The sequence below is a fragment of the Strigops habroptila genome, chromosome 17, assembly GCF_004027225.2.
Source record: "Strigops habroptila isolate Jane chromosome 17, bStrHab1.2.pri, whole genome shotgun sequence".
In the NCBI taxonomy this organism is placed as follows: Eukaryota; Metazoa; Chordata; class Aves; order Psittaciformes; family Psittacidae; genus Strigops; species Strigops habroptila.
The window spans coordinates 989,543-1,002,792 of NC_044293.2; the positions used below are offsets into that span (position 1 = coordinate 989,543).

General features: G+C 53.6%; 1 protein-coding gene across 1 annotated transcript in view; it reads left to right on the top strand.

The window, feature by feature from the left end:
* The window catches only part of CEP164 (centrosomal protein 164), a 30,068-nt gene extending 23,102 nt beyond the window's left edge, over nucleotides 1-6,966 (top strand). Inside the window, 12 exon segments of the mRNA XM_030505673.1 lie at nucleotides 353-421; nucleotides 756-934; nucleotides 1,277-1,403; nucleotides 1,805-1,872; nucleotides 1,978-2,185; nucleotides 2,483-2,590; nucleotides 2,856-2,970; nucleotides 3,322-3,585; nucleotides 3,588-3,668; nucleotides 4,107-4,173; nucleotides 4,431-4,553; nucleotides 5,158-6,966. Coding sequence (XP_030361533.1) covers nucleotides 353-421; nucleotides 756-934; nucleotides 1,277-1,403; nucleotides 1,805-1,872; nucleotides 1,978-2,185; nucleotides 2,483-2,590; nucleotides 2,856-2,970; nucleotides 3,322-3,585; nucleotides 3,588-3,668; nucleotides 4,107-4,173; nucleotides 4,431-4,553; nucleotides 5,158-5,257 — 1,509 coding nt within the window. The 3' untranslated portion in view covers nucleotides 5,258-6,966.
* The last annotated feature ends 6,284 nt before the right edge of the window (nucleotides 6,967-13,250 follow it).

The following is a 13,250-nucleotide window of genomic DNA, read 5'->3' on the forward strand; positions in this document are numbered from 1 at the left end:
TGTTGCTTCTGTCAGCCCTTCCTTTCCCAGCAGCACTGGAGCAAGGAAGTGAAAAGGTGGAGGAATGTTGGAGGCGAGCAGAGGCTTCACAAAAGCAGGATCCTGCAGAAACAGCCACGAGCCCTGAACACCTCAGCTGAGCACAAAGGGGGACTCAAATGTTCCCAACTTCTCCCTTGAAGTCAAATAGAGGAGGGGAGCTTGAGTGCGGGGGGGAATAAAGCAAAACTGACAACAATCCTCGGGTGTTTTGAAATGGTCTTGAGGCTTAGGCCTGATCTGTGCTTCAAGTGCCATTGGGCATCAGCATCTCCTCCCTCTGACACTCACCTACTTTCTCACCCGTATATAGGAGGAGTCTCTGAGGAAGAAGAGGCAGCAGCTGCTGGAGGAAGACAGGCAGGCTAAGCTGGAACGAGATGTACGTATGCCTTGGCTCTGGAGAGGTGCTGTGCTGCTCTTCCTTTGGGGGCGAGGGCAGCACAGTACAACTGTGGCTTTGAAGAAGCAAACTGCTTCTCCTAAGTTGTGAGTGTGAAGGTCTGGAGTGCCATCCTGCTGGCAGTTCGATCAGCTCCAAGCTGTTTCCCAAAAGAAGGAGACAGTTCTGTTCCTCCAGGATTGGCGCATGGTGTGTGTCTGTGTAGCTCTGGGACCTCCTGTGAGCTGTGCAGGTAGCCAGCTCCTGCACGTTGTGTGCCTTTTGCTTTGGTGCTGGGGAGATAACTGTGAGGGATTCTTTGGCTTTCTTCTAGGAAGCTGCTTTAGCCTGTCAGCTCCGGCTAGACGAGAGCAGGAAGGAGCATTCCAGCCTCCTGGAGTCCATCCGGCAGCTGCAGAGGTCTGTGGAAGAGCTCCAGGACAAGAAGGCTGAGCTGGAGGCTCAGGTGGACTTGCTGCAGACCCGAAAGCAGAGGCTGCAGAAACGCAAGAGGTGAGAGCATGAGGGATTTCCTCTAATGCAAACACATCTACCCTCTGCCCCTGGCAGAAACCTAACCTGGGCCTCTCCCTTACCTCAGAGCTCCTGTGCTGGGCCACACTCCTTCACAATCCTCATGGTGGTTTTACTGCATGTTGGGGGCATGGAGGTCCTGGGGTCTGTTTCCAGATCTATTGCTCACTTGCTGTGTAATTTTGTTCCTACACCTCTGCCTGTCAGGTCTTCTCCTCACCTGTCTGGTGAGGTTAATAAGGTGCTTTGAGAGACAGGTTGCCGGGCTAGATGGACCTGCAGTGTAATCAAGTGTCACCACTGTTGCCTTTTGTGTGGCAGTGAGCTGGACGCAGCCATCAGGAGCAAACAGGACACTTTGAAACAACTGGAGGCAGAAGAAAGTGTGGAATCTCCAAAAGAGGAAGCTGAGCTCCGTGCTGAAGACCTGAGAGAAACTAGTCCAGCTGTGAGTAAAGCAGACTGTAAAGGTGCTTGCTTGGTGAGATCTGAGCCTGTAACTCCCTTGAAAATCCCAGCTTTTGTTCCTTCTGTATGAAGTCAGTTGAGATGCAGTGATGCATTTTTCTTTGCCAGGGGACATCAATATGTTTAGGGCTGATTTCTGTCTCTTATTACTGGGAGGAAGGGAGTGTGGGATACTTGAGTGCCCTTGGATTCAAAACAGGGATGGAAATGTCTTCGTTGCTTTTCAAAAGTCCATGAAGAACATCCCTGGCACTGATTTTGGATCTGGGCAATACCCTGGTGATGTCATTCTGAATTTTGACTCCTAATTGGATTGTTGTGGGGTTCCAGGGTTCTGTTTCACATACAAATGTCAGTTGTTTCCATGTCTCAACTCCTCAGCACTCATCTGGAGAGCCTGCTTCCCCACCCGCCCAAAGCCATGAGGACAGCGACCTCCAGTTTGATCAGTGAGTATCTTACTCCAACTGCTTCTAGAGAAGGGTTTAATTTGGTTTTGCAAGCAGGAGAGCGCAGCACAGGAAGGCAGGAGCATGTCTGTCTCTCTCGTGTAGTGTCAGGAACTACATCTCTGCGGAAGGGATCTCCATCAGGAATGCCAAGGAGTTCCTGGTGAACCAGACCCGCTCCATGAGGAAGAGGCACATGGCGCTGAAAGCTGCAAAGCAGCAGTGGCGCCAGGATATGCAGAAGGCCCAGGAGGTGGTGCAGGATCCTGACAGCTCCCAGCACCTGGAGGGCATGCGCAAGAACCTGGAAGAGGTGAGCAGTGCAGCCAGCGCTCCATCGCTTGCTACAGTGCAGGAGCTTGGCTTTAGTTGGAGCTCTTGGGACCTTCAAACGGAGGAAGTATCACCTCCTCTTCCTCGGGGTGAACTGGCTTTGAGGCACACGCTCTGCCCTCTGCACACTCTATTTCCCATGCTCTCCAACACTTGGGAGCAATTTACTCCTGTGCTGGGTGGAAGTGAGATAATGAAAGTCACCCCAACCACTAACGCAGTTCTTTCCTGTCGTTCTGGTTCACTTCTCCTTGGCTCGGCTGTTGACCCCCTGCAGGAAGCAAAGCAGTTGGACAAGATGAAGTCTGCTATGCGGAAAGGACAGGTACTGCTCAAGAAGAAAGAGGAGAAGCTGAGCCAGCTGGAGTCCTCGCTGCTGGAGGAGGTAACCACCAGCATCACTGCTGCTCGGGCCTGCCTGGCTGCGCTCCAGCCTGCCCAGAGCCTCTTTCCCTGTGCTGGAGTCTCTACAGGGCTCTTGGTCCCGCTGAGGCTGTTCAGCTGGTGGCCAGAGCGTGGTGTTTGCCAGCAGAGCTGGGTTTCTGAAACACATTCTCTGAGAGCAGAATTGGGACCCAAATAAGACATGCCTTAAACCACGACAACAATACAGCACGTTTTACCTGGGTCCTTTTCCTTCTTTTGACCAGCTTTCAGATGAAGACACACTGAAGAGCGCCGCATGCAAGAAGATGGTGACTTTTGATCTCAGCAACTCTGAGGACACAAACAGCACATCCAGTGTAAATCTACATCAGCCTGAATGTAAGTGCCTGACTGCCATTTTCAAGGGAATTGCTGTTACGTTAATGGCTGTGTAGGGGTGCAGTAGAACTGGGAGGGATGGGGCAGAGAGGCCAGATGCGCACGCTTGTGCATACCCAGACCTGTCTGGCAGGCCCCATTCTTGCAGCATGGGAGGATCTTGTTCTTGCTATCATGGTTCTGCTCCACTCTGTGCCCAAGCAGCCTCCAAGGCACAAATCCTGGCTGCAAAGCCTCTGTATCCCACTTAGCACAGATTGATCATCCTCAGCTTCGAGTGTAAGGCACAAGGAAGGTCTCCCGTCTCCCTTGCTTTCCCAGTGACCCCTCTTTTCCCCTCTCTTCCACCAGTTGATTTGAGAGCTGATTTGCAGGCTGTCCCCGAGCCAGAAAAGGTCAAGTTCTTGACAGAGTCTGTGATGTGTGTCTCTAGTAAACTCGACAAGGTCCTTGGTGTCTTGGGCTCTCTGAGCAACCAGCAGTCTCCGCTCTTCACCTCGACGCCCCGTGACAACACCCCTGTTTCTACACACGCCTCCTTGCCAGGACTTCATGCAGGTGGCTCCCTGCTGCCCCCCACCAGGATGTCTTTGGTGGACCAGTGGGCCTGGAGCACTGCTTGAGCTCTGGTAACTCTCTTGCAGCTGGACAGTCAGTGGACAGCATCCTGGCAGACAAATGGCACAAGTATTTCCCAGGTAAGTAAGTCTCTGTCTTTACTCCATCTGCTTGCTTGCCTGCCACTTCTGATTGCACAGCCCTGCAAATTCTCACCGTCTTCCCTCCAACACTGGTAAGGCCAGATCCTCTGGTGCTGCTGGTAGGAAGGGTGCTAATGAGATAAGGAATAAGAGCCTCATTCCAGGAAGTGCAGCATATGGCTGATCTGGTTTCTGGAGCAGTTCAGCCTTTAATATACACCCAAGAAAGCAGTTCTTGCTCAAGAAGGGAGCAAAGGAGTCCTGCTTCACTGGAACTGCAGATAGGTTCACCATCTCTGTTTCCTTAACACCACTTTGTCCTTGGCAGGTGGCTCAGCTTGCAGGGATGGGGTGTTCATAGCACAGGAAAGCAAATGCACCCAGATGTAAATGCTATTGATTTTGGGGGGCCTGTATTTAATCTCTGTTTTCCAGGTGGGTTCCCAATGCGCAGTGGAAGTTCCAGGCTCCCGGGCAACAAGCTGGGATACATCCCTGCAGAGTAAGGGTCTTATTCCTTGAGTTGTTGTTTCATTGTGCTGCTTTTATTTCTGTGGAAAGATTTAGGTCACATCATATAACATGTAGATAACAAAATCATAAGGTACATGTTAAGTAGACAAGTTAGATGTCATCAGTTACTCATTGCCACATGCTCAGCCTTGTAGCTTGTGCAGTAAAGCTGCCATCGTGGGTGTGGGTTCATTTCTGCCTAGACCCCATTTTTCCCACTGTCTCTTTCTCTCTCCTGTACAACAGGGAGCAAATCCGGCTGTTCCAGCGCTCCCAGTTCCAGAGCTGTGAGTCAGACAGGACAAGAATTCAAGGAATGATTGAGATGAACAAGAAATGGCTGAAAGACTTCAAGAGGGAATCAAAAATGTATCCTTTGCCTGGGTCCCTAATTGCGCTCCAGCTTCCTGCAGCAGGTTGGAGCAGGCAGCAGGAGGTGAGTGAATTGGGAGCAGGAAAGCACTGAAAGCATCAGGGACTTTGCTACAGGCATTCCCTGCTGAGCAGCCTGCAATGAGGGACAGTGTCTTGAGGCCGGGGTGCCTGGAGACGCGTGGACCTGGCACGTGGGACAGCCACGTGGTGGGGCAGGGAGGGCTGGGGCTCTCCCTGCCTCCAGCTCAGTTTTAAGGCACGTTGTAGCATATGGTTGGGCCAAAGGAGTGAGAGCTCTCTGTTCTGTCAGCGGGGATGGTTCCAGGCTCGTGTTGTAACTGCATTATACGGGGCTCTCGCTATTTCCTCTGCAGTGTAACTGGTATTAGCAGCAAATCCTTCGGGCTGTCCTGAGCACGGTGCTCCTTTGAACTCCCTAATCCCCCTTTAATTCCATTTGACTTGGGTGCAGCGGGCTAAATGCAGCACATGTGTGCAAGCCTGGCTCCTGCCCCTGGGTACCTGTCCTGTCTGCTGGCTGTGCTCATGCGTGCTAATTCCTCGCCTAAGCCAGGCTTTTCCTTCACCCAGCTGCCAGGCCTCTCTTCCCAGGTGCACAGAAGCCCCCTGCCAGCAGCTCCAGCATACTTCAGCTAGGACTGGATGAAAGCAGACAAATTAAACTCTACCATTACTGAAGGGTGGGCCTTGGCTCTGCAGAGAAGGTGGCGGGGGCCACACGTTGGTTCCTGTGATACCCAACCATCTCTGCTCCGTCTTTGTGCTGTGCCCTTGAAATAAAGTCTTTTTACAAGAGAGTGGAGGAAGGAGGAAGTGCACTTCCCAGGTGGATTCTTCTAATCCTGTAATGTGTCCAAATATACTTTATAGACTGTTTAATCCAGTGGTGAAACATCAGGGCCTCGATAAATCAACACTTCTCTCATTAGTATTCTAGCGATCGTGAGCCGTGGCTGTGAATCACGGAGGACTTGGAGTAACTGGTCAAGGGGGAGGATGTGGATCCAGCCGAGGCTCTGCTGGAGGAAATGTGTCAGGAAAGGAGCTCACCCTGAGGCCCAGCAAGTGCTTAATAGCAGGTGGGCCAAGCCATCCGCCTCTGGCACGTGTGTGAGCAGGGCAGAGCTAACGGTGACATGGCTCTGGAGTCCGGGGACAGCATTGGAATGGCACATTCTGACTCTCAGGAAATGTTCCTCTCTTTTGGAGTGGAAGCAATTGGAATTAAGCTGGGAACGGCTTTTCATGGCTCCCTGCTTCCTCTTTGTGCCACGCCAGCCAGAGCTGTGCTGCGGGAGCTCTTCTGTGTTACAGATGTGCAGCGTGGAGCAGGGATGTTGAGAGAGGATGGGGAGGTATCTACCCAGCCTAGGGTGGGCGTTGAGACAAAGCCCCCTCTGCAGCCCTCCGTGCCCCAGGAGAGGGACCTGAGCTCAGCTGCCAGGCGGCGGCTGCAGGGGTGCTCCTGGGGGAGGCAGGGAGCTGGGAGAGGGCAGATGGTGCTGCTCTAACGACAGGCAGAAGCCAGGCTCTGCTGCTGCAGAGCAGGGAATGTGCTCTCTGCTTGTCTTTGTCACTATTTCCTCCAAGCTGACGTTAAATATTTTAGGCTTTAAAGAACTGCTGAACCACTTTGCCATTTTGCCTGATGAAGGAGGCTGCGTTTCAGGGGAATCCCATCTGTGAGAAATCATCTTCAAAGCCGTTCTCCTTGGATGCTGAGGCTGCTGCTCTGCACCCGTTAGTGCTGGTTGTGCTCCTCGTGATGTGCAGCAGAGTAAAGCAGAGCCCCCCCTGCTTTGCTTCCCTGTGTACTGGCACGGGGCAACGTTTACATGCAAAGAGAAATATATTTTTGATGAATGGAATTTCAAAACTCTGAAGAATGTCTGAATATATTTTTTTTTTCCTCATTTTCTTGGAATTTCTTAATCCTAGGGCAGCTCGATCCTGTGGTCAGGTCCATATTCTGCCACCTTTTGGGTGCTAACCACGTACAGGGTAGTCCTTGCTGAGGAAATCCCAGCCAGCCCTTACCAGCTGTGGCTGAAAGGGGAGATCCAAACACAGGTTTCCCATCTCCTGTGGGATTACACCAATCCCCATCTGTAGGGGTTTTGCTTTAGGATTCCTGGCTCTTGGTGGGACACGTGGCAGCCCTTCCAGTTGGGTGTTTCAGAGGGGACCCTATGGTTCTGGCACTGTGCCCAAAGCCACACTGCTGGGTCCCAGCTGCGTGTTTGGAGAAGCATGTGTTGCAGTGCAGACAAATGCCTCTTTTCTTAGCAATAGCTCATTTTGAACATGTTCCTTTCCCTGTTAAACCTGTGATAGCGGCTGTATCTGGTTTTGTACTCCAATTAAATCAACATGAGCCTGTTTTGTATGATGGTGATGTTTGTAGCTCTGTTTTTCTCTCGAGGAGATGTTCTGTTGTAGCCCTAGATATCAGCTTGTACTTCCCTTTCACATCTTCCCCTCGCTTGGCTCTGGGCTGCTTCATGTTTTGTCTTGTCAAGGTCACTTCTGGCAATTTCCAAGACCACTCCAGCTCGCTGTGCCTTTATCGCCATTATTCTATGAAGTACCTGGCCAGGGTAGGGAATGCAGGGGCAGATATAAAGCTAAAAAGCAAAGCTACAAAAGCAATTGTTGGGGCTCTCAGCAGCAGGACAGCTTTACACAGGCTCATACCCTGCCCTTTTCATGAGCTGTCACCCTCCCTCATTACAGTGGCTCTGGAGCCGTGTGTCAAGGCCGGAGGACGGGCTGTGTGTGGTGCAGCCCAAGGCTGGCTCAGAGGGGAGCTGCAGGGTGGGTGATGGTGCAGTGGGGAGCGTTCCCTGGGGAAGGGGAGCACTGCCATGCACCAGTGGGGAATGGGGCTCCCCTTGGAGCTGCTCACAGCAGCCCGGGATGTGTGAAGATTGGCTCCCTGCAGCGTGGGGGTCACCGCTGGTTTCCCAAGCGGGGTTTTGGGTGCTGCTGGAGGGGCGATGTGCTCATCTCTTCCCAGGGCTTGCTCCTTTCCCCTTCTCATGTCTATCCAGCAGGCCCGGGACACCCATAGCCCAGCTGTGTGTGTTCAGCGCCTGCCCTTGTTTCTCCAGCTCTGATTCTCCTGCGCAGTGCATTGCTCCTGAACTCCGAGGTTCTGATGGATGGGGGTGCGGGGGCTCTGGGTGAATCTAGTGTGATTTTAGCTACTGGTACAACAATCAAACATGGTCAGAGGATGCAAGAGGCACATGGACGCTGTGCATGGTTGTGCTCTGCCTGTGGTGGGAGGGTTGGAAAGGAAGGAGTGTGGCTGCTGCTGTGCACCCCGGGGAGAGGAAAGCTGTTGGACTGATGAGGCACAGGAATAACAGTGTGTGGATCAGCTGGTCCTGCAGAAACGGAGGCTGATAGAGGCACATCCTTACAAAGCAAACACAAACCACCAGCAAACCTTTCATCACCCCAGCTCTTGCTGTGCATGGGCTGCACTTGTGTGTCTTTGTCTGCTGGAGAGCTGTGGTAAGAGCTACTGGAGGAGATGGCAACGCACGCTGTCCAGGTAAGCACTTCTGGGGACAAATCCCTGTTCCCAACCCAAGGCAGCCGCTGTGCGAAGTGTACAGGGGTCCAAAGTCCCCTCTGAACTGCAGGTGCTTGCTGGGTGCCGGAGGCTTTGCTGTGATGCTGTGCAGAACCAGCCCCATCAGAGGGGCTGCCCCAGCCCATGGCTATGTGGGGTGCACAGACCCGTGTCTGTGCATGTACATAGGGAAGAGGATTTGCTTTTCCTGGCACTCTGGTGCTGTGTGTGTGAGAACCGCGGCGATTACAAGAGCAAAAGGACAGCGCACGATTACTTTGCCAAGATGAACACAAGCCCTAAGCTCATTAAGGGGCTTGGCCTCTGCCTGCTGGAGAAGGAACACGTCAGTCCCTGGCTCTTCAGAGACCGCTGTGTGTTGCTGCAGGGCTTTGCCTCCCTCGGACACCCCGGCCATGCTGGCAACCCTGATGACAGCACTGTTCTTCATGGTGAGGGCGTTTGGGCAGGTGAGTCCGGGCGGTCAGGAGCGTTTAGTGCTTCCCTTTTCCTTCTGTGGGTTATCTTATGGAGGGCAGCGGAGTGCCCTGGCCCTGCGGGGTGGTGTGGGGTGCAGTGGGAAGTGTCTGTGCCATTGTGAGCTGCAGCACAGCTCCAAGCCCTGCCTCCTGCGGCGTCCAGAGCAGGTATCCATGCAGGGAGAGGAGGCAGAGAGCCCTGCTTGCCCTGGTGGGAATGGCCTGCTGTGCCTCCCTAACCCATGGGACTGGCTGCCCATGCTTTGTGCAGAGCCGTGTGGACTTGTTACCTGTGAGCTCTGCAGCCCCACTGCCTCAGGATGAGGCTTTCTCATCGCTGTGGTGCCATAACACACACTGAGCATCACCGCAGCTGCTCACTGGCGATGGCTACAGCAGCTCTTTCTGCTGTTCTGCTTCTGTCCTCTCACCTGCTGCACATCCTCTCTGTGCCCAGCTGGGGAGCAGCCTGTTCCATGAGGAGCCCCTGCCATACCTGGTGTACCAGCCCCTGCCCTGGCAGATCCAGTGTGTGACCCAGAGCCGCCGCACCAGCCGGGACAGCGAGGTGAGGGCTGGCGTCGTGGTGCTGCTGGCACCAAGGGATGTGACCATACAGGCTGCAGCAGGCTTGGGCAGGGGGCAGAGATCTTCCTCTTTCCCTTGGAAAACAGAAAACAGCGTAACGCCTGAGGTAGGATAAGCTGAAAAATGTGGGAAAGGTGTTTGTGGACAAAATCAAGCCTATTTTTAGGACTGAAAATCTCCCCTGGTAGAGCTGACATCCCTGTGCTGCAGTTTCGTGGTAGGGGATAAAAGCCCAGCAAGTCTGGTTCCAAGCTGATCTGAAATGCAGGTCTAATGAGGCCTCATCCTCAGGTGCTACCAGCACATCACAGATGTGGTTTTTGATACAAAACTCTCCTGCTTCTCCTTGGAGGGCTTTTAATAAACAGAAATTAATCAGTGCTCTTTGAGGAAACAACAGTGAGTATGTTTGAGTTTCCTAAAGGGAACGGGTAGTGGGGAGCTTGGTGAGGGTAGCCCTGTCCCTTTCAGAGCTTCCCATCTGGCCTGCAAGGGACTGTTCTTGCTGCCTCTGCCTGAGGTATAACTAACTATGCTGTATTTGTGTTCTCTACCTTTCTAGAGAGGCAGGATCTCCCAGCACAACAGCATCTACTCCATTTCTGGAGAGAAAGGTGAGTAGGGAGCAGGCAGGGTGCCAGCCCTGCACAAGCAACAGGGGAAATGCATGGCTGTGACTGTGGGATGCAATAGAAGAGCAGGAATTGCAATTCCTGGGCCCTTCCTGGCCTCTTTCTTCCAAAAAAATCTCTCTCTGTCATTGTTAAAGGGTATTTTGAAAGATGTTAAAACCTGCAGTATCAGCAAGTGGAGGCCCCAGTGAATATACATCATCACACACATACATGGGTGCGTGTGCTTGCCTACCTCTTCCCATGAAACCTGCCCATGGAATCACGTGTGTCACTGTGCCCCAGAACAGCCCCTCTTCCTCTTCTCCCTGGCAGAACCAGCCAGGAAGTGCCCCTCTGTATCCTCCTCACTCCTGTCTCCGAGGCTCTGCCCTCCCTGCTCAAGTCAAGTGCTCAGCAAAGAGGATTTGGTGTTTCTATTCCCAGTGCAGCTCGGGCAGCAGCCGGATGAAGGCAGGAGAAGTGCTGGGGGGGGAGGCTGAGCTGTGATGTTCCTCCTTGGTGCATGGACCAGTACCTCTGTTGTGGGGGTCCCGCTGCCCTGGCAGTGGGTGACAGCCCCTGGGCGCTTGTCCTGGTGCAGTGGTGCGGCCGGGGGCTTGTTCCTACACATATACAGCATCATGGCCACGGTGGCCATGCGGGATGTACATCCCATGTCTCTTGTTGAACAGGGCAGGAGGGAGCCCGTTCACAATGCACCCCCCTTTTATTTATCCTTTTTACTTTGCAGTTTCTTTTAGGCTGTGAATAAAAGCGGGTGCAGGTGAGTGGTGAGTTTATGCAGCAGCATCTGGCACGGGGGTTGCTGATGGCTGCTCGGGGGGTGCTTAGCAGTGACACGCTGGCTGAAAGGAGCGCTGCTGAGTGGCTTTGATTCAGCTCCTGTTGAATTTCACAATACTTCCCTAATGCCACATTAAGTGCGAGGTGGGGAGGGCTCCCATTTGTCAGCGTGAGAGCTTTATTGCTGTACAGTGCTGGGCTTTTTTCTAATCTTATTTGTGTGTGTGAAAGTAAGTGAGCATCATACTCGGTGATTAAATGTGGGGAAGCTGAGGTCTTCGGGGACTAAAGCTGCGTAAATAGAGGGCTTAGTGCTGCCAGGGAGGCTGGGCTCTTTTCTCTGCCTCCTGTTCCCTGTTCCAGCTCCCTCTTCCCTGCAGATGTGCCCTGGGAGCCAGCGGGATTCTGGTTTCATGCTGGGGATTGTCCCGCCTCTTTCACCTCCTGCCCGTGGGTGCCCAGCGGGGAGCCAGGGGCATGCAGAGGCCGGTCTGACCCCATGAGGGATGCCAGGGCCTGCTCAGCACCGCCTGTACTCACTGCAGTACTTGTTTGTCACCCCAGGCAATGTGACCCCTGATGCCAGCAACCAGAGCAAGTTCTTCAGTGATCCTTCTGAGAAGGCAGCCGTCACCATCCAGACCCACTTCAGGAGGTACCAGCAGCAGAAGCAGGAGAAGAAGTAGCTGCATCAGTCACCCGTGCCCTGCACTGTCCCTCCTTCTTGTCTGTTCCGTACCCCAGAGAGATTTGTGGCCGTGGTGACAGAACCTGCTCCCTGATACGTAGCTCTGTGTATGTGTGTGCTCTGCGTTTGTGTTGGTCGCTGCTCAGAGCGAGATCTCTTTCCTGGCCAGTCCTTCCCCGGACAGCACTCCCTTGTTGGCCACGGTGCAGTCTGAACCTCAGCACCCAGGGAGTGATGCACATTGACAAGCCTGTCCTTGGTGACTGCTCTTTAGGAGGCAGGAATGGGCCCTGCACAGCTGATGGTGATCATGGCTGGCTCATTGCTGCCCAGCTGGGGTTTGTTTTGCCCTGTAATACCCCTCCCCTGTGGCTCCACTTCCTCTTTGCCTCTGGAGCCGCATAGGATGGCTGCCTTTGTCTCTGCCCCAGGCAGCCAAGGGATGTGCTGCAGGAGCCGAGCCCCGTGTGACCGTGAGCTGATACTGCTTTTCTGTGGGGAGAACTGCTTGGGATGCTGGGGTTCGGAGCAGGGGTGGGCTGTGGGACTCTTTCTCCCATGGCTATATGTTGAACCTGCTCTTTACCAAGTCTGGCTTCTTCTTGAGATGCTTCTCTGTGAACTCCAGTGTTTGGGTTGCTGCCTGCTGTTGTCCAGCCACCCTGACCTGGTCTTTTAGTCCCACAAAGCTGAGCAGAGGTCTGCTCCTTGTCTGATAGGGGCAGGACCACAAGATTGTCTTGGTCTTGACACCCATTTCCAAGTGCTGGCTTTTGGAGGGTGCAGACTTGTTGAGAAAGGGGGAATATGGAGGCTCTGATCTTTGGGCCAGCAGGGAACAGGAGTTTGGCTGTGGGAGGAGGAGATGGGTGCTTTGTGGGAAGGATGGAGCAGGGATGGAGGAGGTGCTGGCTGTGAATGATGCTGCTCTCATGGCTTGACTGTGGCCTCCACTGCTGCTTTGCTGGGGCTGGCCCATACCCTTAGAGCCCTTTCCATCCTCTCCAGCCACAAAGGTCCTCAGCACCAGGGCTCCATCCCCAGCTGCCCCCACTTACCTTCTGATTGGAAGTGCTGGTGTTTGCTTGGGCTCAGCTGGTGCTGGCTGTGGTTGGCATCAGGTGCTGCTCACAGGGCTGCTGATGGGTCTGTCACTGTGGTGGTGGGAGCTGCCGGGCTCTGCTGATGCCAGGAGGTGTGTGTTGTGTGGGCTTTGCTGGAGCACTGTGCGAGGCAGAGGGTGAATCACACCTAACCCAAACCCAGCACATTACGTGGATGAGCTTGGTGGGGTTTGTGCAATGTGGGTTGAATGGACTCTCCTCCTTCACCTCCTGGCTTGTACCCGTGCAGCAGTGGGGGCAGAGCCTGCTGCCATGAAGGGCAGGGGGCTGGTTTGATGTGGGGATGCTGGGGTCTCATGCCTGAGAGCTGGAAACATGGACTGTGCTAAACTGTGCAAAGCCGAGGCTTGGAATGGCTGGGGAAGGGAAGAGAAGGGGAGGAATTCTTGCTGCGGTGCAGAAGGAAATCTCTACTAGCCAATTACAATAAAGATGTATTAATCTGTGTTAATCTCTTCTTCTTCTTATCTCACTAATCCCCTTGCTCTCGCAGCTGAGAACAGACTTGCCTTTTCTTGCCTCTTCTATTTAAATCTGGGGTTGGCATGGCAGAGCTGCTGCTGTGACACCGCTTAGAGCTGGGGGTGGCACTGGGTGCTTGTTAAAACCTGTTCTATGTGAAGGTTCTCAAGTCCAGTGTGCACTGCGCTGGGTTTGAAATCCTTGGGAAAGGCTTGAGAGATGCTGGTTTGCTTGTGGCTGCTTTGCACTGGTCTTGGGGGAGGCACAAGGGGCAGGATTGGTGTTGGGCCCTGGGGTGATGAGAGTCATGGGCCCCTGGGTGCCCAGCAGC